The sequence below is a fragment of the Monodelphis domestica genome, chromosome 5 (assembly GCF_027887165.1).
Source record: "Monodelphis domestica isolate mMonDom1 chromosome 5, mMonDom1.pri, whole genome shotgun sequence".
In the NCBI taxonomy this organism is placed as follows: domain Eukaryota; kingdom Metazoa; phylum Chordata; class Mammalia; order Didelphimorphia; family Didelphidae; genus Monodelphis; species Monodelphis domestica.
The window spans coordinates 159,368,785-159,393,611 of NC_077231.1; the positions used below are offsets into that span (position 1 = coordinate 159,368,785).

Sequence of the window (24,827 nt, forward strand, 5' to 3'; positions counted from 1 at the left end):
GGTTTCTATTTCCATACCAACTATAAATGCAAGCCTCACTTTGGTGCAAGGAGGGTAATATTTTGTTTTAGGTCCTCTTAGGTTTGAGACTTTAGGTTTTTAAGACTTGGGCAAATAGCATCAAATAATTTTAGAATGGCTGATCTGTGTAAAAGAAGTTAAGGAAAACATTTTAATAGGAAAACAACATGTATCAACATATTGGAATATTATATAATCTTTAATAAAATTGCAAGGCATAAAGAAAAGTAAAAATATGTTAAAAACAGGAAATGACAAAAGCAGAACTAAATTAGTATACCTAGTGGCTATCTATCTCTCTCTCTCTCTCTCTCTCTCTCTCTATATATATATATATATATATATATATATATATAAGAGATAGAGGAAGGAAATGGGGGAGAGAGAGAATAAATATATGTTCAAATAAAGTGATGAATGAAGAAAACAGGAGCATAGTAATTGCTAGAATTAACTTTGTGTTAAAGTCTTTAAAAAATTGTATTTGTTGCAAACATAACTTTAATCAATTTTATTATTGTTTGATGCTAAATTTATAATAAATTACATATTTAATAAAATCATTTTAGGAGGATAGCACTCTTAGGAATAAGGAACAAGGGATTGAATGCATTGCTTTATGTCATTGACATTTTATATTGCCCATTTTTATAACACATTAATGTAAGTAAAAAAGACAAAAAGCAAATGAATGTATTCATATGTTCGTTTATTGCATAAATAACTCTGGAACTATCCTATTACAGTCAAAATAGATTTTTAAAATGTCTCCAATGGAGAAAAAACTATTTACTTGATTAAATTCTCTTAGAGGATCTATTTATCTTCTTTCAAATGCATTTGAATATCAAAAAGTAATAAGATTCTGTGAGTATAATTCTATAAGCTATCCTGCATATGCAGTGTTTACCATAGATTATACTTTTACTCAGGTGGTTTTTGACATTTTGTTTCTTCTCTTTTAAATAATTTTTCATGGATTTCGATTTTCTCTAAAATGTCATGTTCCCTTCTCTACACCTCAGTTTCCTTTTCTGGTCCCAAAATGATGTAAATATCCTCTTCTTCCCCCTTTTCCTCATCATTGTTATCATTTGTATAGTGCCCAGTATGTGCTACTGACTCTACATATTATCTCATTTTATCCACACAGTCCTGACTCTTAAGTGCTATTATTATCCCCATTTGACAACCATGGAAACTAAGGCAATCAAAAAATTAAGTGCCTTGACTAAGGTCACAGAGCTAGTATCTGAGATCAAATTTGAACCCTGATCTTTCTGATTTTTCAGTGCTTTACCCATTTTGCAACCTAATTACTATGTTTGATAAAGTCTTTTCCATACCCAAACTTTATGGTTCTATGATTTAACTGACAATAAAAAGTTAGGCTATTTCAAGAGAATACAAAAGAATACAAATAGGTTGAGATGCTGTGTAAAGAATGTGTGAAATGAAAATATAGTATGCTAGAGGGATAATCAAAAGCAATTTTTTTTAAATATATGGTATATTTCTATGTTTGAAGATTAGAAATCAAAGACCCCACAGGCTTCATTTTGCCTAAATATCTTTGCCAAGTAGGGGAAGTCACTTAACATCTTCGTTTCTTAACTTGTAAAATAACTAAAATAAATTTATAAAATTCTTCTACTTCCATGTTAAAGGAATATATTCTCTTTTAAAATGATACTATAAATGTAAATTAGCATTCAAGGACCCCACTTTCTATGTTGTTAATTAAATTATATATATATATGTAAAAGAATCTCCTATCTTATAAGTCTTATATTCCTATATTTCCATGAATCATGTTGTTCCCCTGTATAGATATGTAGTACAGGTCACTGGGGCCCCTCCTCATGGCAACATGATTTTCTTCAGAATTATTCAAGCAGAAATCTATGTCCTCTGTGCACACACAATTCCAGGACACAAATGACATGTGAATTCTAGCAAGTCAGTTGCCTCTTTTCCTAACAAGCAACCCAGGGCAAATGGATTGCTTTACTTATCAGTCCGGAAGCCAGAGTTTCCCACATGTTGTCAAGTATGTTTACACTGTTTGTATTTGGTTTAGGAAGTTGGATAAACTTCTCCAATTCACCAGAGCCTTTACAATGCACACTTTTGGAGCCTTTTATCAGTGGTGACTTTATTGCATTTTCTTCTTTTTTATTAAAACCCTTACATTTTGTCTTGGGATCAATATTGTGTACTAGTTCCCAGGCAGAAGAGGGGTAAGAGCTAGGCAATAGAGTGTTAAGTGACGTGCTTTGGATCCCACAGCTAAGAAGTTTCCAAAGCCAAATTAGAACCCAGGACCTCCAGTCCTTAGGGCTGGCTCTTAATCCACTGAACCACCTGGCTGCCCTCTATTCCATTTCTCTTTAAGTTACAGGCTATTGTCACAGATGCTTGCATTTTATGTCAATCCAAAGCATCTTTTCACCTGATTTTTCCTAATCCATAAGCATTTGTGTATCATCTAAATATCAATGTTTGCCAACCACTGACAGTCTCTGTGATCTTACATTTATAAATCCAGCTGGGTCAGATGTTCTGTCATTTGATTGTTCTAAAGTTAAAGATAATGCCCAAACTGGCACCAGATGTTGGAACCATCCATCTTTAGGTCTATCAAATCTCCACCCTGTTTTTCAGAACCAAATTCTCCTAACAAGGCTCACCTAATTAGACAAAGAAATATTGATCTTTCTGTATTATTCTACATATTTGTACGTGTTGGTTATGACTTCTTTTTGTCTAACCTTTCAAAAATTCATGTACTTTATACAATGGCAAGTTGAATAAGAACTTCTATAAAGGTATTGGTCCAGCATCCTCATTTTACAGATGAGACAACTGAGGTGAAGTTACATGAACAAGTTCACATAGCTTAGGGAAAGACATTGTTCAAAACCATTCTTTAACCTGACCTATCTATTTGTAATTTGATAATGTACTTAGATTTCCTTTTAAAAGATAAGATAATCATCCCAAGACCATGTGCTTGGAAATAGAAAAAGGAAAAATGGAAAGTAATGTGTACTTTTATTTTTCATATACATACATATATATTATTTTATTTTTCAGTTTAACAGTAATGCCCAGGATGTGAGCTGCTTTCAACATCTTGTCCAAGCTAATGTAAGAAACAAGAAAGTGCTGAAAGATGCTGTGAACAACATCACTGCTAAAGGCATCACAGATTATAAAAAAGGCTTTAGTTTTGCTTTTGAGCAGTTGCTAAATGTAAGTATCCATATTGTTTCCCAGATGATTTGTGAACCATAGAAACAGGTCAATGTTCAGATTTTCAGCATGATATTGGAGTACAACCCAACATCTCTTTAGCGGTCATTGGTAGAAAACCCACCATCTCCCTTTTCTTTTTGCTGTGCTTCGAAAGCTTGGTAATTTTAAACTAGGAAACATGTTTTGCCTTCTTTTTTAGAAATTTTCCCTAATTTCGTTTGTTCCCATGTCTGAGACAATTGGATTAGTTTCATTTAAAAATATCAAATTAGTATATATTGAGTACTATCTGGTTAGCAATTAGAGTGCTGAGAGTAGAGTCCAAAAGACCAGGGTTCAAATTCTGGCTTCAGCCACTATATTATTGTGTAACCCCAAGCAAATTACTTAACATCTTAAAGGCCTTAAGGAAAGTAAGGGGTTTAAACTCAGTTCCTTATATTCCTTAATAGGTCTAAAGCTGTGATCCTATTAATAAATTAGATATAGATAAGCAAATTCAGGAAGGCAATGTAGATGGGTTTTTTTTTTTGGTTTATTTCTTTAATTCCTCTCATCAAATTCTTTAAAACATATACGACAGTTACTCAATAAATGTTTATTGATTTGATTTACTTGAATCTTTTGAAAACCTCTCATCATTTTACCTAATACATTTCTAGTGACATTTATTTTCAATCATCAGTTCCTGGAGAATCAATTTAGCTATAAACATCTTGTTTTGGTTGCCAGGGTATTCAGGGGTTTTTTCAGTCTATACTTACACTCTTAAACATGATGCCATTAGTATTATAAAAGAAGAGAAGTTATATGAGTGTTCAACATACAAAGAGCTATAATTTTGCCTTGAAGGAACAAAAATTACCTTTAATTATTAAAGATATATGTGTATATATATATATATATAGATAGATAGATATGAGGGGGCAGCTTGGTGGCTCAGTGGATTGAGAGCCAGACCTAGAGATGAGAAGTTCTAGTTTCAAACCTGGCCTTAGACACTTCCTCACTGTGTGACCCTGGGCAAGTCACTTAACCCCCATTGCCTAGCCCTTACCAGTCTTCTGCCTTAGAACCAATACACAGGTTTGATTCTAAGAAGACAGAGGTTAAGGGTTTTTAAAAAAAAAAAAAGATATACACAAGCAATATACATTGCTACATTATTGGCATCACAGAATCTCTCAAGTGGAAGAGATCTTAGAGGTCCACTAATCTAACCTCTACATAGAGGAATCACTTGTATTAATTACTAATAAATGCCCATCTACCCTCTACTTAAATAGAGAGTATACTATAAGAGCAGAGTCTACCTACTTAGCCAACTCTTAATTTTTGATACTTCTATTTAGAGAGAGTTTTTCCCCTTCATACTTAACCACAATCTGCTTTCCACAATTTCTGCTCATTTCTAATTTTTCCCTCTGGGGCCATTTGTTTTTATATATAGTCCCTTCTGAACCACATGTTTTTAACTTAATGAGGATCACTGGATGCTTTTTTATCATGTCTTCCCCTATTTTTTTTAATTCACTTTCCTGTTAGATGTCTAATTCATTCTGTCATTAAAAATTAAAATATCAATCTCTTTGTTGGAAAAAATAGAAGCAAAATAATAGTTTAGGGTTTCTTTTTTTCTATGTAATGCATTAGCATCAGGGTATTGCTAATGAGTATTGGTAATAATGGCATTATCCCTTCCTTCACTTTCTCCTATCTCCTCCCAAAAGAAAAATTACAAACATGGTACTGGTTCAAATTAGAGAATTCAATTGTTATTAAAATAGCAAAGAGTTATAAATTATATTGATGGAGTTTTTTTAATCTATTGGGTGTGGGGGATTTTGCCAATCATCTTTCATTTTATTTTAGCCGTACATTATTTTCTAAAAATATTTAAGGTAAAAACATAGACACAGTATAGGAATTTTGGATTTTAAATATTAAACTCATTTTAGTATTTAAAAAATAAAAGAAATGTCATGTTACTTATTTTAACTCTCAACAGATATAGAAACATTTTACTTTCAGGAGTGGAAGAGAACACTACTATAATTTGGATGTTTTGTGGGGGTTTTGGCCCTGAAATAGTAATCAAGTTTTCTGGGTCATAGCCTTTTAATTATTTTGGTTTGCCTTTCTGCATTCCCTCTAGTTTTGCTTATAATAGTCTGGTAATGAGGTGCCTGAAACCAAATGTAGTATTTCAGAAGCAATCTCACTAGAGAGCAAATATTAAGTCCCAGATTCATTACCTGCTGCCTTTGCTCACAGGATCCAAATCATATTGGCCTTTTGTGCCAACACACAACATTTGCAAGTGCTTTTCTAATATGTGCTCAGTTATTCCCAAAGTCTCTCCCAGAATTTCTGCTTTCCATTCTTCTCTTTTGTATGGAATATCTTTGTTTTGGTTTTTTTTTTTTTCCAACTTCATTCCGTCATCATGGTTTACCTTTTTCAAGTTAAATATCATTATGATGTTCTCTCAAATGCTCCTACCACTTCACATTGTAAAATAGAATTTCTATAATGTTCGCTGGAGCTGAACCATATTTTAATTCCTTGCAGTTCGGGAATTTCATTCTAGCACAGTGCATTCACTCTTCCACATCACTGATGAAGGTGTTACATAGAATTAGACTTATCACTGATCCCCATGGCACCACCTTAGATACCAGCCTGAATTAATTCTACAAGTAGTACTCCCTGAAATAGTACTACTTCAGAGATGTAATGTTCTAACTTATTAGCTTCACTTTCATTTATCTATTTATTTTAGTTTTATTAAAATAATAATTTGTTTCTCTCCCATTAGTCCTCTATAAGCTGTCCCTGCATATTTTACATGCTTCTGGTTGTGACTGAAAATTTTACTATAATATTCTCTGATATAGTGGAGAATTTAGTGTTTAAAAAATTAGGAACAATGTTAATCCCAGATAGTATAGATAGAAATATTCTTTAGTGTTTGCTCCTCACCTACACTAAATCCCAATACTGTCATGCCTTTCCTCTTTCCAGTCAATATCTATTCTCAAGAAAGGACTTGATTATGTACATGTGATATTAATGCTAGATTTTAACAATTTAACAGATAACAAAGTTTTAAACAAAGGATGTAAATGGTGGAATTCAAGGTATCAGTATCAGTAAACCTATGACAGGAATATTTAGATCATAGAGTCTTTCCTTTTACTTCCAAACTGATTATTCACAAAATTTGACCCATCTTTTAAAAGTGGCAAATCTTTAGAAAAGACAAACACTTTTTTTTAATTAAAACTCACTCATACCAATAGTTTCAATTTTGTAATACTATCTTAAAATTGATTCCTGCAAAATTCTAGAATAAAATGATATCACTTAATGAATGAAAAGAGTTTTTGTTCAGTTACAGTTCCACATGATTTTCTTTCCACAGCAAAAAGTAAGGCTTATTTCTCCTCTGATAATTGGGAATTAAAGGAAATTCCCAACATGCCTAAACTTCTAAGTTTTACATAAGGATTAAAATAAATCATAATCATAAGAGCATATGTTTATAAACTACAATATTTAGATTTTTAAAAAGAGTTGATTAATTTGCTAGCTCTTTGATACTCAGTATTTTCACAAATAAAAAAATTTTTAATTTCTTTCCATAAAAGTCTTTTGCATAATTGTAGGAGTACTTTTTTACTCTTCAGGGCTTGGAGATAAAATTATTCCAAGATCTTTTAGATTAAGTTCATGTGTTGTCTTACTTTTCTGTACTTGGAGAAGATGTTAAAAACCTGGATGGAGGAATAAATATATGAAATGTGAGTTAATGGATCTTGATAGAAATTATTTTCCTGGTTGCTACTTTTTATGTGCTCTTTTGTCTCCTAAACATAATTGTGAATAATTCATTATACATCTATTTTACAGTACAATGTTTCTAGAGCCAACTGTAATAAGATCATCATGTTGTTTACGGATGGAGGTGAAGAGAGAGCACAAGAGATTTTCGCCAAATACAATAAAGACAAAAAAGTAAGTACAGTGTTGCCATGTTAAAAAAAATCTTCTAATTCTTTTTGGTTGGGAATGGGAGTAAAGAAGTGGTTGGAAAAATATTGGTCACCAAGACTAGGAGGATGAAGTCATTTCTAGAATTAAAAATAATTGATATTTGAGATAGATGAGATGGCATGGTCTAGTGGAGTTCAGCATTGTTTCCTCAATTTTTGAGTGGGTCTGGGATACCCTGTATGTAGATTTTCCCCTTCAACCATATAATTTTCAATCCACCCCTATCAAATGATCAACAAGCATTTATTAAGATCTCACTCTGTACTGAGGATACAGAGACAAAAGTGACTGATTCCAAGAAAGCTTACAGTTTATCTACAGAGAGATAACATGTAAATAAATCTAGTTAAATAAGATAGGTATGATAAGCACATATTTTACTTGTGTACACATAGAACATATATGTGATATAAATATATGCATGCACACTAACATATGTGTATTATATATAATAGTATATGTGGAAAATGTCAAAAGAAAAAGCACTATCAGTTGTTCTTTGCCATTTCATCTCATTCAGTTCCTATTCTGCCTTCTCAGAAACCTCCTACAAGATACTGGAAAGTTCCTTCTTTTCTCCTGACATTTTCTAGGTAACAAAAATTTGATAATATAGGTTGAAACATAGGTTCCGATTTTTATATTACTGAGAGTGTAAGGTGCAGAAGTGGAGACCTTATTCATATCTCTATAGGTTTCATAAACAATACAAAACAAAAAATGAATGATCAGAGACAGATACAGAAAAATGGGGAGACACAGAAACAGTCACATGGACATGGAGATGGAGTAACTTACAGACAGGAATCATTTAAGAGAATGAAAAGGAATTAGAAACAAACTGTCATTAAAAGGGAAATTATTGCATATTTCATATCAAAAAGAATTTTTTAAAAAGTCATACTAAATTATATAGCCTCTTTTACCCTACACTCATTTTTAGGATTTAAACTGTACACGATCAGTGTGAAGCTATCTGCAATTGTAACCAATTTCCCTTTAAATTCAGATTCCAAATCCAACTCTTCACCCACTTTAAAGCAAAGAGGTCAGCAACAATATTGAAACAGTGTGAAAGTTGAAGTGTTTGAAAATCAGTTGCTAGCGTGATTGATGGTATGCTGTATTGTCCACACTGGTAGCCATTCTAATACATGGGGTGGATTTGTAAAACTTTCCGATCCCTTCTAACATCTACCAACATATGTATCCCATCTGTAGTAAAGCAACACTCAAAACAAATGAATCCCAATTGCAAACATTTGCCCTCTACGATCTCCACTTCTTATTAAAAAGTACGAAGTGGCACTTTTATGAGGCAGCCAAATGAAAAAGGATGTTTCTCTCTAAAAAGGATACCAGAATCAAACAATAGTGTTCAATGTGCTCAGTAGAGATATACCTAATAAATACCTAGATATAGATGCATCAGCTCAGTTATAATTATCATTAAATCATCTATTATCTGTCATGATCCGAGCACGGAGTGATCCTTCTAATCAACTCTTCTGAGAAGTTGAGCAAGGCAATGAGGCCAATCATGCATTCATTATGCTATTCAATGAGTTCAAATACAGTAAAATTCAGTTAACGTTAAAGGTATATAAAATGTAATTTAATCTCCCTTTAGTAGTTGAGAAGCGAGTGGCTTAGAATCATCATTGTAAACACAAATTATTATCCTATAATAAGTGTGTGGTAAATCCCTGGTCATAGAGATTTTTAGGGGGAAAATGCTAAATAAACCTGCCTTTTGTATTTTGACCCCCTTCAACCAAACTAATTTAATATTGCATTAAATCTTGTTCAAGTTCAAGTACTTTCCTTTTAAAAGCTGCAATGAATGCTACAACTACATCTATCAGGTCTGGGTTTTGCCCTTTGAAGCATGTCTTCATTGTCTGAAGAGGAGCACAGTTTTTGCACAAATGGCAATTAGAGAACAGAACGTGTAGGGTGTGTTCTCATTACAGGGATGTGAAAGGATCGGCAGCAAGTCATCAAGGATCCTTTCACTTTGAACCTTGTTTCAACTTGCTGCCCTTCATACACTCTACACTGCAGCCAGGGCAGATGGATGAGTAGCTATTCCCTTTCTGTCTCTGCCTTCTGTCCCTATATGTTAGAACAGGACCAAGCTGCTACACTCACACAGCCAGAGTCCTGCCTGTAACGCCTCTGCAATGCCACCCATCTCCCCATGGTCCTTCTTCTTGAGACCTTCCAGAGCCTCCCCCTTTTTTCCCTTCCTTTCGCATTTTGTCTGAACGCTTCTATTGCCTTTGCCTTTTATTGTCCTTATGGAGGTCCCCCTGCCATACCCTTCTCATCTTGATTAAGCAAGGACAATGCCATTCGTCATCTCTGTGTCCCCAGGGACTGGCTCTATCACATGCCTCAAGCACAACGCAGGCTTCATGTACTTAATAAATGTTGAATGACTTTGGACTGGTTGTCAGAAGTTCCTGCTCTGCCATTTGTTCACTGTATGACCTTAGACAAGTAACTGAGCCTTTCTCACCTCAATATTTTCATCTGTGAAAAGAGATTAGATCACATGACCTCTAAGTCTCCTTCCACTGATGAAATTCAATGATGTCATCAAATTGATGGGAGTTTTCTGTTGCTTTAAAAAAAAAAATCTAATTCAAAAAGCCTTTATATAATGTCAAAACATGTGAGGAGCTTGGGCTACAAAATGAGGCAGCGCCTGCCCTGAGTTTATTTTCTACTCTTGGAAGGCACCCTATGTACAAAGTAAATAAAGATATATAGATATGTGTAAATAAAGTGTCATTTCAGAGATCCACTAAGAAGTGCAGAATCCGGTAAGGACCTTGAAGCAAAAAATCAACAAATATTATTAAGGGTCCATGTCCTAGACACTACAGCAGGTATCGGGGATACATAGACAAGTGTGAAATAAGTTGCTGTTCACAAAGACTTCACAATTTAAAGGAGGTAGCCCTTGAGTTCAGTCCTGGGGAGAGGTAGACTTCCTAGAAAGTGGAGGTGAGGAGAGAGAATATTCCAGGCACGGGTGCAAGAAGCTTATATCGGGACAATTAGACAGCATAATGTCATACGTAGGAAATAGCAAGTAAATCTGTTAGGCTGGAGTACAGAGTCCACGAGAGGCAGAAATGAGTATGTAGCCAGTCTAGAAATAGAGGCAGAAGCTAGATGTAAATGTCTTGAAAAGCTTTGCAGATTAATTCGTATTTTATCAAAAAGGCAATACAGAGTCATTGCAGATTATTGAGCAAGAGAGGAACGTCATGCTTTGCTTTGGAGACATGAATTCGGCATTTATGTGGAGGCTGAATTGAAGGGGGATGAGGAGGAGGCAGGCACCCAGCAGGTGGTGTTGCCCACGGCCCATGGAGTCCAGCCAGCTACTAGTTATGTTGCCCATGAAGGTCACATGCTGGGCCTCAGGGTGGACCCGACAGTCAGGGTGATGCCAGATGACCCTCACACAATAGATTCCTTGGAACGGATGACCTCAGCACCAAGATACTTGTTGGTGACTCTGGACTCCTTGGTAATGTACATGAAGAGATGCCTCAGAGCATCGTCTCTGCTCTACCAACCTGACAACCAACAACCTGATGCCAGCAGATGGCTTCAATGTTCACAGTAGGCTGAAACACCAGACCCTTGTCTTGACTCTCAACAGTGTTGCCTTCCTAAGAAAGTAGCTGTTATAGCATAACATGAACTACCCACCCTCTACCCATTCTACCTGCCCTACGGTGACTGTCCTTGGCCCCCCTAATAATTGTGTTACCCCAATGATAGCAGTCACTGCTACTCAATAGCATGTCAGAATAAAGTCTGTGCCTCCGGGGGATGGGGAGGAAGAGAGAAAGAAAGAGAGACAGACAGAGAGACAAGGAGACAGAGAGAAATAGATAGAGACAGACTGACAGACAGAGGGAGACAGAGACAGAGATGGAGGGAGAGGGAGAAAGGGAGGGAAAGGAAAAGAGAGAGGGAGAAAAGAAGAGAGGGAGAGAGAAACAAGAATGGAGATTGAAAGAGAATGACGAAGGTTTTCAAGCTGAGCCATTATGGGAACATAAAATTATTTTCAATGTAGATACTTTATAGTTGTTCTATTTTTTGTTTATTATTTTTTATTATTTACTATTTTATTGTTTATTTTTTATTATATATATGTTATAAATATATAAAAATAAAATTTACTATTTTATTGTTTATTATTTTAATATATTTATTCTACCAAGAATCTGATATGTTTGTGAATTAGAAAATACCAAGATTTCAGAAGCATTAAAATAGGAGTTCATCGAAAGACAAATAGAAAAGGCATTTAGCACACCTTCATTATGTGTCAGACACTATGCTAAGCGCTATGGATGCCAATACAAAAGCAAAGACTGTCCTTGACTTTAAGGACCTGACATCCTAATAGAATAGAGAAAACACAGCCCTGAGAGGGTCAGTGTGATCCATATTATGAGAGGGACATAAGACAGACATAATTTTATAAGACATGAATACCTACATATTTATATATGTAATAAAGTTTGTGCTGGAGCCAAGAAGACACATACATGCACGTGTGTGTGTGTGTGTGTGTGTGTGTGTGTGTGTGTGTACGTACTTTCAGTGTGTCCAACTCTTGTGATGTCATTTGCTTGGCAAAAACACTGTAGTGGTCTGTTGTCTCCTCCAGATCCTTTTACAGATGAGGAAACTGAGGCAAACTTTGTTGTCACTTAATTGATGTAGGTTTAACTATATGAATACATCATGTACTTACTGTTCAAGTGAACTTTCACTAAATAAATAAATAAATAGCACTGGCTAGACTCCAAGGATCAAAAAAAAAAAAGAGGAAATCAGTTCTTTTCTCCTGACAGTTTAAAGCCTATACTTATATAAGTAAAAAAATAGTAATTTCAGGAAGAAGTGAACCCTAATATTTGAAGGAATCAGGGGAAGCCTCCCATGGGTTCTAAAAAAGCTATTATCCTAAAAAAATGGAGTTGCAGAGGGAGCACATTCCAGGCATGAGGAACCAGGTATGACTAGATATGGTGATTGGAGTTGGAATGTTATGAATGATGAACAATTAATAATAGGCTGATGGGAACAGAGTAATGTGTCAAGAGAAATAATTTGGAAAAAAAAAGACTAGGAAATCTAAAATTCATCCTAGAGGCAACAGGGAACCAGAGTAGATTTTATCTCTATGGTAAGACAGTGATCATATTTGTGTTTTGGGAGCATTCGTTTGTCTATTATATGGAGCAGAGGTGCAAAATTCAGTGCCTGAGAGCTGCACTTGTCCTACCACCCTTTTAAGTGTGGCCTGAAACAGACTGAAATGTGATTGGAAAATATTTAACACAATATATGAATATATAATAAAACCCATATAATAATATCTTTTGGGTAACCGAGTGGCATGGAGACTAGAGCACTAGTCAGGAAAACCTGAGTTCAAATCTGCCCTCAGATATATACTAACTGTGTGACTGAGGGCAAGTCACTTAACCCTGTTTACCTCAGTTTCCTCATCTGTAAAGTCTGCTGGGGAAGGAAATAGGATACCACTACAGTATCTTTGCCATGAAAACCCTAACTAGAGTCTCAGGGAGTCAGACACAACTGAAATGACTGAATAACAATGTAACATTTTGAAATTAAGTCAATATGTGGTCCACAGAAATCCTAATGTATGAATTAATGACCCTTATTTCTATCTGAGTTAGGCAACACTGGTGGGCTGGATTAGAAAGGCAAAAGATTGGAAGCTGGGGGTACATTTAGGACTATTTCAATAGACACAAGAAGTAATGAGTATAGTATTTCAGTGAATAGAGATAAAGAGATTCTTTTAAAAGAAAGTTATGAGCAATATTTTGAAAATAGATTCAAGCAGACTTTTCAACTGATTAAACGTGGGGTATGAGGAAGGTAGAAAAGTCATGGGTAACTCAAATCACAAACAAGGAGGACTGAATCATTGGAAGTGCAGTGGGCTTGTTTGGAAGAGGGATGGATCTTTGCTTTAGAGATGTTGAGTTTAATATGCCTACAGGATACACAGATAAAATATTTAATAGTTTTTAACTATTTAAGAGAATGTTCAAGGGAGAAAGAGAAGAGCTGGCTATGTAAATTGGAAGTAATCTACACAGAGATTATAATTAAGGAACACAATGAGATCACTAAGGAGACTGACTAAGAGAAGAGAGCCTTGGGAATGACCACACTTTGTAAATGAAAGGAGAGACAGAGAGAATTAAAATGCTATAGAAGCAAAAGGGTAGATGGATTATAGTGTCCAAATCCATAGGGATTTAGAAATGTGAGTGGAGAAAAGGCTACTGGTACAGAGCAGCTAAAACATCATCAGTAATCTTGGAAAGAACAATTTCAGTTGACTGGAAAGTTAGAAGCCATATTGCAAATTATTGAAAAATGTGTAGGAGACAAGAAAATGGAAACCATGTTAAGTAAAAGGATTTTTTGTTTGTTTTAAAGGCTAGGAGAGACTAGACATGTTTCTAGGCCAAAAAGATGGATCCTGTGGGTTTTAAGAGATTGATTCAAAATGCAAAAGAGGAAACAATCAAATGAGCAAGCTCTTTCGAAGGAGATCAGATCAAGAGAATAAAAGGTTGTGGTGAGACTTGGCAAGGTGCAGGGCCATCTCTTGCAGTATAGAGGGAAAAAGAGAATGATCAAATGATGTTTAAATATGTCACATTGTGAAACTCTGGATGTGGCCTTCAAGTTTATAGTTTTTTGGAATCTCAAAATCATCAAAGGTGAATTCTGGCAATAGCTTTTCTAAATTGAGACCAACAAGGAATTTTGGAAGATATCTACCCCACTATATTTAAGTCTATATCAAATAACAGCACAAATGCAATTTTTAAAATATTATTATTTTATAATATTATTTACCAGTGAGAATTCAGATAGAAACCTACCTGGTTTATAGCATGTCCTATCATTAATCAGTGTACTTAAGGGGCAACTAGGTGGCTTAGTGGATAGAGAGCCGGGCGTGGCAATAAAAGGTCTTGAGTTCAAATTTGATCTTAGACACTTCTAGCTGTGTGACTCTGGGCAAGTCACTTAACCCCAATTGCCTAGTCCTTACCACTCTTCTGCCTTGGAACCAATACTTAGTACTAGTTCTAAATCAGAAAGTAAAGGTTTTAAAAATAATAATCACCACCAATATATTTCATTGCCAATAATTCTTCAAAGATCCTTAAGATAATAATTAAAAATGAAAAAATTCCTGCTTGTTTCTTATGACATTTATTGTAGATGCTTTTTGTGTGATAATAGGAATTATGGGAAAAAACCTTTCTCCTCTTATAATGATAATGCAGGAACATGACTTTCAAAAATGTTTAAATTGGTTCATCCTATCACTGGATCAATGCTGAGAGTAGAGTTTAAATGGTAAAAGATAAATAAATAAATGAAGAAATCTGAAAGTACAAGTTCACATTCCATTGAAACTTGAAGGTTTACAATTTTTTTTCTCCAAACATATTTCTCTCTGTCTCTGTCTGTCTGTCTGTCTCTGTCTCTGTCTCTGTCTCTGTCTCTGTCTCTGTCTCTCTCCCTCTATCCCTCTCTCCCCCTCTTTTCACAAGTAAGGATACAAGCCCAGAGATACAAAGTAATTTGCCCCAAATAATTTAGCTTAAAAGTAACACAGGCACAATTTCACTTTGACTCAAGTATTCTTCATGTGATGAACTGCTAAACTTGTTTTACTTTGATTTATTCTTAGTCCTTTCAATTAGTTTTCAAGTTTCTACCATTAAGAAAATCTCTAAATAACCCAATCAAAGTTTCCTACTAATTATTAAAGTTAATAGTGTCAATCTCTTTGCAAAGCACATAGCTCCTGAAATTAAATAATTGCTAGTATGCTCTCTGAGTTATTTAATAAAAGAAATTAAGATCTCAAGAATGTTAAATCTTTAATAGAAATTAATGCATTATGAAGCTGAAGGGGGGCATCTAGTCCTTTTTCTGCCTCCGTAAAAACAATGTAGGTTTTCTTTTAAATTATTAGTAAAATACTGACTTTAAAACTAAAACAATGAATAATAAAAATGACACCACAATGATTATATTTGTTTAATTTTTAACATCTACTTCTATTTGACTATTTTTTCTATAGTCTATGGTATAAAATTTGAGTATCTTTGCAAGTTAACTGATTCAGACTCAGTCATAAAATTCTCATATTATCCAAGATTCTGACACAATTGTAAAGTTACTCCTGTTGACTTACTTATTTAGAACTTCCAAAACACTAAATTTCCATCTCTTACATGTCCATTTTCTTAGAAATCTAATGTATTTCCTTTACTTGCTCTATTCAATTTAATTCAGACATATACTAAGCATCTTTTATGAGATGATATAATAATTAACAAATGCTACCATGTATGTACTGCTTTAAGGTCTGCAAAACAAAACCATGGAGGAGACAAAAAGATCTCTGCCTTCATTAACTTTAAGGTCTGATGAGGGTGGCAAAACAGATTTGTTGTTATTGTATCCTACTCTTTGTGTCTCCATTGACCTTACTGTGCTTGAACTTTTCTTGATAAAAATACTGGAAATGCTTTACCATTTCTCAAGTGGATTAAGGCAAAAAGAGGTTAAGTGACTTGCCCAAGTTCACATAGCTTATAAGTATCTGAGGCCACATTTGAATTCAGTTCTTCCAGACCCAGTTCTCTATTCACTGAGGCACCTACCTGTTTCTTAAGACAAATTCACAGATAATTAGATATATACCAAAGGCATATCATCATGATTTCATCAGAAAATAAACTCTTTAAATTGATGCTCCCCATTAAAAGCTAGGTATATTTTTTTTTTATTTTTTAAAGTTTTAGATTTCAAAATCATGGTAAAATTCTTGAAATCCTGCCATTATTTTATTAATCCATTTTGCTGTCCATTGCTTTCTATTTGACATCACTAGGTACATTGAATCTTTAGGTATGTTGCCAGCCACATCACATTAGAAATAATTCAGAGCATTCCAATGTAGGGCAACTGGGATTCATCAGTATAAGTGGCTAAATGAGGACAGCAGATGTATGACACACTTTAACAAGGGTGAAAAGTTCAAGAAATAAGAGTATTAAAATGTTTGTTTGATTTTGTGTGTGTGAGAACTGCTATTCTTGGACGCTAATCTGGCTAATTGTAGATCGGTATCACTTTAAAATTACATCTCTGTTAGTCTACTGACACAGCTGTGTCAAATTAGAAAATCTGTGCCTCCCAATCTTTACCTATAACATTTCCATTTCTCACAGGCTAACTCATGAGCAGGAATTCCTTACAAACAGTGCCAAACTGAGATGAACAGTATAATCGAGTCCAAACAGGTGAAGGGAGAAGGGAGAAAATTAGTACCAGACATAACATTGATGAAGATAATTCCCAGGATCAGTGGAAAACTAAAAAGTATTTGACTTGGCATAGGCCTCTTCAGAATATAAAGGCACGCTACTTTTATCTGTCTAAAGAGAAGTTTGCTCTTTTCAAGTAGATTTAGAGTTAATTAAAACTGGACATGAACACTAAAGATGCTAAAATTCTTGAAAATTTTAGAACTTTCAGAATTACCAATAAAACTGATGGAATAGAAAAAGGAAGAAAAATGATAAAACAGATAATAGCCACCATTATTATTAAGTATTTCTCACGGTGAAATAATTAATTGCAAAAGGAATTATCCTCCAAGGAGAAAGATATTATTCATTCTAAAGGTTACCAGTATTTTTATTTTAAAATATATGTAGAAACAACATTGACAATTCTCCCAATTAGGATGCCAGATGGGAAATAGAAAGCAATAGCATATGTCCTTTAAAAGTAGCCTTCAGAAAGCCACAGTTCTGTGTTTTTGCTTTTTTTTATATACTGTGTAAAGGAAAATTTAACAATTATTTTTCAAGAGTTGGTGAAGAACATAATACTCGTGGGAAACTATCCGCCAAACATCTGTTTTCTCTGCCAATCTTCCAAAACAGACAAGAGCAAAGCCATGGGGGGAAAAGTGATTTAACCATATCACAATTCTTTCCTACTAAGATTGTTTGTTTTTTGAAAGGCTAAGCCAAGGCATCCAGTGCTGAGTTTCTGTATGCACAGTATTAAGTATTTTAAGCTCTTTAAAATAAGATTGAAATGTTTCAATTGCATCTCTATTTATAGTCATTCTAAGGGTCAAGCAAACCTGCTATTAGATATATACCCAGTGGCATCCTTAACTCCTCACTTCTCACTGTCTCCCATCCACTGCCGAGTCCTGTCATTTCTACCTTGTTAATATCTCTTGTATAATCATCCTTCTCACCCCTGACATTATCACCAGTCTAGTACAGTGATGGTGAATGTATTGCCAAAGACAGCATGCAGAGACCTCTCCATGGGCACCCAAGACTATCACCTGCAGACTTGATCCCTTCCCCCTATCCATCCCTCCCTGTCCCTCTGGACTTACTCCCTCCCCTGAGCAAAGCACTTGGGCCATGCCCCTCCCTTTCTCCCATCCTGCCTAGGATTAGGGGCTGCAGGGGGTGGCAGAGGAGGGGCTCCTCTCCCAACACCAGATCTTTACTTTTGTTCCTTCCTTCCTGGTCAGCCTCCAGTGGGGGTGGGGGTCACCCTGTCCCTCAAAGGCTAGCTGCATTCCCTCCCTCCTCCCAGCCCAATAGGTAGGTGGGGCTGTAGGAGGCAGCTTCCCCTGGGGCACAAGCTGGCCCCAAATGCAGAAGGGAAGGTCTCTACCCTCTAGCCTTGCTCCATCTTCCTGGTCCATTAAAGCTTTGCAGTAGCCCCACTGCTCAGCCAGCCCTCAGGGCAGCTGGATAAAGGGGAGGGACCCCATGGCTGCATGTGGTGGCTTCTCCAAACTAGAGCTGGCAAGGAGCCTGCCCTTCCAAGCCCATTCAATGCAGGGGGATGGGGGCTGGGACATAGTGGGGTGGGCATGGGCATGCAGTCTGGGAGGTGCAGTAGGGCACAGGATAGGTCCCTAAAAGGTTCACCATCACTACCCTAGTACAAAACCTCATCACCTCACATAGACACAACCTTTCATTATTCTCCCCACTTCAAACCTCTTCACATTCCAGTCCATCTCTTTTTGCCCCCATAGAAAACAGCATGTTTGAGGACAGCTGGTTAGCTCAGTGGATTGAGAGCTAGCCCTAGAGACGGGAGGTCCTAGGTTCAAATCTGGCCTCAGACACTTCCCAGCTGTGTGACCCTGGGCAAGTCACTTGACCCCCATTGCCTAGCCGTTACCACTCTTCTGCCTTGGAGCCAATACACAGTATTGATTCCAAGATGGAAGGTAAGGGTTTAAAAAAGAAAAGAAAAGAAAACAGCATGTTTTCTTTCAAGAATTCTTTTGTATCATAGCAGTCCACCATAAGCACAAGTCTGATGATGTAATCCTGCTACCTTTCCTTATTCAGTGAACTCTAATGGCTTCCCAAATACTTCAAGGTTCAAATATAAATCCTTCCTTTAAAGCTCTTCATGAACTCATCTCCTCTTCCTGTCTTCCTTCAGGGCTGAGCTAAATTCTTACCTCTGGAGGAATACAGACATATATATACACATATACATGTATGTGCATATAAATATATTTTTATGTACATACACACATACACATGCACATATATATATGGATTAGGTTACAAAGAACTTTAAAGGACCTTTTTATATTTCAACTTGGAGGTAATAGGGAGACACTAGAGTTTATTGAATGGGGTTGGGAGGTTACATAATCAGACTTGTACTTTATGAAGATTTTAAACACATAGGCATATATGTGTACACAGACATACATACTACATCTATATGAATGATATAAACATATATATAGATGTTTATATGTCGTCATCCTCATAAGATTATGAGCTCCTTGAAGACAAGAACTGTTTTTGCTCTCCTTTTATCCTCCACTAGTAGCACAGTACAGGGTACACAGAAACAATTTATTTAATGTTGTCAAACTTTTCCTGAATTCAGATCTGACCTCAGACACTAGCTATGTGATCTTGGACAAGTCATTTAACACTGTTTGATTCAGTTACCTCATCTGTAAAATGTACTAGAGAAAGATATGGCAAATCATTCCAGTATCTTTGCCAAGAAAACCACAAAGCGTCAGTAAGTCACAACTGAAAATGAAAAACAAAACTTCTTGGCTTACTCAAAGTCACGCAGGTAATTAGATCAGAGGAATTATTTGTATTGCTGCATACAACTTTTCCTCAAAAACATTGCTTTCCTACTTAACAAACACATTATGATGATTAATGAGAAAAACTATTAAAAAGTACTTCAGATTCATGGGAGAAGTATAACAAACTTTTTTAAAAAATTATCACAAAACTTTAGTGTCTTAAGACTCGAGAGAAAAACAAATTTACCAAAATTGAGGCTTGTATAAATATTTCAAATGTGACATTAATTACAAATTCTGTAAAATGAATTGTATTATACAGAGAATATAAAAATGTACTTTAAATTTTCCTATGGGAACTTAGTGATTTTAATTATTTGATACTTATTATATATTCAAAATGTCTAAAACCTCAATAGTTTTGTGCTTCTCACAAAGAAAAAGTATTAAAATGCCATCTCTTTTCAAGCTTTTTCTCATCTTATTTTTCTAATTAATTAGTATTCTTAATTGAAATTTTAATTTGTCATATCCTGAGCAGAGCAACCTTATTCATTATTTGGTACATAAAAATGGAGTGAAGTGAAATATATGTTGTGGGAAGTTCTGTGGATGGCCTCTTCCCCTTGACCCCAATCAGAAGAGCCTTTCTTTTTAAAATGAATCTTCTCAGTGTCACTGACAGTGAAATATTTTGAATTACCCAAGAAGGGCATCTGAAATAAATCACTCTGCTGATTGTTTACTGACCTCTCCAAGACAGTCACCTCTCAGCTGATGATACTTAGGCTTAATATCAACGTTGTATATTATTTAGAAATACAGTGTGCCCAAAGCTTATCACTTCTTTGTCAACTCTTGTAAATATACAAAGTCGGAAATGGTGATGGGGTGGAAAATTTTTTCTTATTATCTTAAAATATGGAGGCAATTTATTATAATTAATTTAAGCTAAATGACTGATGTGATCATTTCTCCCATAAATTGAAATGCCAGATCATAGGATAATAGTTTCTTCATTTATTTTTTTTTAAAGCAAGCTTAGTAGTATGCTACTTAGAGCTAGCATAGTATATTTAATGGCTGAAGAGAATTTTTTTCAAAAATATACTCAAACTGAATTTTAATTCTTATGGTGTATGCAGGGGAAGTATAGCATAGTAACTTATTGATATGAAAAATCCAAGCTTTTGTAGTCAGAGTAATTTCTTAATATGTAAATTTGCTTTTAAAAATAGCTGGAAATTCACAGCATTCTTAACACCATACACAGTGAGCAGATGGTACTGAACTCCAAAGCTGAGATTATTAAAGAAATGCTAGCAGCTCAAGTGAACAATATAGCTGGGGAGCCATATTTGGATTCTAAATTGTTCCTTCTTTTTTATTTTATTGATTCCTTTATCAAATTTTTAAAAATGAAATCTTAAGATATTTTACTATTGATGAAACATATCAGGAACTCAGAGCAGGTCTATTAAATACCAAGACATTGAATATGTTTCGGACACTCAGTATTTTATGTCCCCACCATAACAGATTTGGGTAAATTTGAGAAATTTGTGTGATTTAATGCTAGATTTGTTTTCAGATTATCTTCACAGGGAAAGATCTGGTCTGTGAAATGAAGTCACTTGACACAATCTTCCTTGACAAACACTTGATTCGCCTTAATGTGCTGTTTTATGTGCCATTACTATAAATTTCCTTTTGTTTTAGAAGGAAAATAGTAAAATAGCATGCCCCTTTCTTAAGGTTAATATTCCTTATAAATTTAAACTTCCCGGTAGAATTTAGACTGGTAGGAATCAAGGAGCCAATTTATTCATCATTCAGACACTGTCTACATTTTGCTAAAACACATGTTTAATTCAGCAATGGAAAATTTAAAAGGCCAGTTCTTTGAGGTATTCTTTCAGGTCCGGTGCTGGATGTCATTTAGCAATAGCCTTAACCTTTTATTGCCCCCATTTTATCGCCCCTTAACTTAGAATAAGCCAAATCCTCTTTTTTTTACTCGATAATCTTTATGTACCAGCCTTTAAAGATATGGGCAAAGGAATTCCCCAAGACTGTGACAGGCACAAAACTTCCTGGAGCTGCTAATATAAGACTTTTTAAAGGTGAATTTGAATATGTCCTCAATGATGAAGTTTAACTAGATGGGAAAAAATCATCTTTTGAAAGACTATATGTAAGTAGTGTGGACAGTAGAAGGTATCACTGTAATGAGAGAGGGAAACCATGAACTAAGATGAAATAGTACTTGTGTGGGTAAGAAATAAAGTACCATCGGAGAGTCAGAGTACCACAAGAGAATAATTATTTATAATTTGGATCTGTAGCTGTGGGTAGTAGGAATATGGTGCCAGTAGGAGTCAGCATGACAAGTGTTTAGACTTTGAACTAGACCTTAGGGCCACCTTCATATAGAGTAATACTTGTATTATAGAATGTGTCAATAAATATTTATTAAACTATGTTTCTATGTGTTTGGCACAAGTATTAGGGATACAAAATGAAATAAAAGATAGTGTGTGCCTTCAAGGAACTTACAGTCTAATGGCAACATGTAAACAAATATATACCCAGCAAACTATATGTAGGATAAATAGGAAATAAAAGAGAGAAAGCACTGGAATTAAGAAGGGTTAAGGAAGACTTCCTGGAGAAGGTGGGAATTTAGTAGGGACTTAAAGGAAACAATTGTGTTCAGTATTCAGTAGAGGATGGAGAATATTCCAGATATGGGAGATAGACAAAGAAAATACCCAGAGCTCAGATCTGTGGAACAGCTAGGAAACTAGTGTCAGTGGATTCAAGAGTGGTGTAAGAAGACTGGAAAGGTGTGTGTGTGTGGGGGGGGGTGGGTTATGAAGATAAACAGAGCATTTTGTATTTGCTCATGAAAGTCATAGGAAGGAAATCCCTGGAATTTACTGATGGGGAGGGGAAGTGACATGATCTGAACTGGATTTTAGGAAAATCACTTTAGTGGTTATACGGAGAGGAAAGCCTTGAAAGAGGCAGACCTGTTAACAGGCTCTTACAATAATTAAGGCATGTGGTGATGAGCACCTGCACTAGAGTGACAGCAGTGTCAGGAGAGAAGGGGGCATATTCGATATCTTTTGGTTGTAAAAGGTGAAATGACAGACCTTGACAACTGCTTGGATAGGAGGGGTGACAGATAATGAATAATCCAAGATGACTCTAACATTGCAAGCCTGAGGAACTTGAAAGATGATCGCTCTCTGCAGTAATAGGGAAGATAGGAGGGAGGGAGGCTTTAGGGGGAAAGAAGATGCTTCTCATGTTGGACATACTGAGTTTAAGACGTCTACTGGATATCCAGTCACGGATAATCTGAAAAACGGTTGGAGAGACGATAGATTAAAGATAAGCAGAGAGATTGAGATAGGAAAGATGGATTTGAGAATCATGAGCATACAGATGGTAACTAAATTCATGGGAACTGAGGAACTGGTTCTTTATATTCTTCAGCAGGAGAAAAGAATCAAATCTGCAAGGTTGTGAGATGCATTACAGTCTTCAGACTCTGAACATCTCTTAAATGTATGGAAAAAGCCCCAAAATACTTGGTCTGCTTTTATTTATGCAGAACCATATAACACAACAAATGATAAGTATTCAACAGATCTGGATTATAGTACATTAGCAAATTGTGGAAATTTCTGGAAAAGTTTCTTTCAAAATATTCAATGCAAAACAGTGTTGTTGTAGGATGAATGCCAATGTGATTAAATTGTAGTAAGCACAGTAAAATGATAAAGACCCATCTCTGACTTCATGTCTTCCAGTATGTTTTGATATCTGATATTTGTATTTCAACTTTATTGCCTTCATTACTTTATAGTCACATTTCCATTTGCTATTTGGAGATTTGCCTATTATAAAATTAAACTTGACCTTTGCGTAACTGATAATTGCAGAGGTGACAATTTCCAGTAACTAGTTTCTGCTGGGAAATGGGAAGCTCCTATGGCCTAAATTTGTTTTTTTCCAGGTTGACCTTGTGGTTTGAGAAAATATTTTATTGCATGCAGGCATTTCATGCTAGAAGAATCAGAGGAAAGAAGCAAAGTACTAAAAGATAAAGGCAGGGATGGACATAATATTTTGAGAAGGTAGTTAATTTTATTTTTTAAACCCTTACATCTTAGTAAGGGTTACATTTTAAGCATCACTTCCAAGACAGAAGGGTGGTAAGGGCGAGGCAATTGGGATTAAGTACTTGCTCAGACTTAGATAGCTAGAAAGTGTTGGGGATCACATTTGAACCCAAGACCTTCCATCTCCAGGCCTGGCTCTCTATCCAATGAGTCACATAGCTGACCATCTTTTTTATTTTTTTTAAATCTACCTCAAAATAGTTCCTGATACAAGCCCTAATTCAAAGTTATTTTAATCAACCAATCAAGTTACTTAAGGTCCTAAAGTTATTAAAGTACCCATTCAGGTAGTATTTAATAAAAAATTTTCTGAGGTCTGTAAAATCAAAATTGTGAAAACCCAAAGCACAGATTTTGAATAAAATTGAATTTTTGTAATTATTTAAAGCTCAATTTGAGTTATATATATATATATATAGTGAAATTATTTATATTTAGCTTATGATTAATAAAATTTTATCCACACATCTGTATAGGGTTCTCCCTTCCAAAAAGTGTTTTTTCTCTTTAAGTAAATGTAGTCTAAAATTTGCATTAGGTTTAGTTTTGAAAGGCTTCATTTCATACTCGGAAGTTTTATCCATTAAATAGCTAGAAATATATCTGATGGCATTTATAAATATGGATATGTTTATGTATATGTGTAACTATTAATATGTATATACACACATGTATTGCTAATATTGTATTAAGTGACTGCAAATGACTAATAAAGATGTGAGATATAGACATCAAAAATAGAGAGCATTTGACATCCACATGTCATTTAAAATTCTAAATCATTTCTTTTTTACAAGATATGGATATGTCATTTATGCTTCCCCACCCCCAAACATTTTAGGCAAAGAAAAAAATGAGATGTACTAGTAAATTAGGTCAGGAAAAAAAATCCTAGCCAAGCATTCTTTCCTTATTAGGTTTTGACCAATACAATCTCCAGATAGTTCATTAACTGTTCCACAGGGTGGCAGTAATACAATATGGAACAATTGAAACCAAGCCTCCTATCTACAGTGGAATACAGAGGGAATGCACTGAGAAACCAGTTCTCTTACACTAATTAACTT

At 35.1% G+C, this 24,827-nt stretch overlaps 1 protein-coding gene across 12 annotated transcripts in view; it reads left to right on the plus strand.

The window, feature by feature from the left end:
- The window catches only part of CACNA2D1 (calcium voltage-gated channel auxiliary subunit alpha2delta 1), a 648,555-nt gene that overhangs the window by 531,952 nt on the left and 91,776 nt on the right, over nt 1-24,827 (plus strand). For all 12 annotated transcript variants that reach the window (XR_008912227.1, XM_056799476.1, XM_056799477.1 and 9 more), the window contains exons 11-12: nt 3,118-3,276; nt 7,192-7,296. Coding sequence is in view for 11 of the 12 variants with exons in the window: in XM_056799476.1 (XP_056655454.1) it covers nt 3,118-3,276; nt 7,192-7,296 (264 nt within the window). In the remaining variant the exon portion in view is untranslated. The remainder of the gene's footprint in view (nt 1-3,117; nt 3,277-7,191; nt 7,297-24,827) is intronic.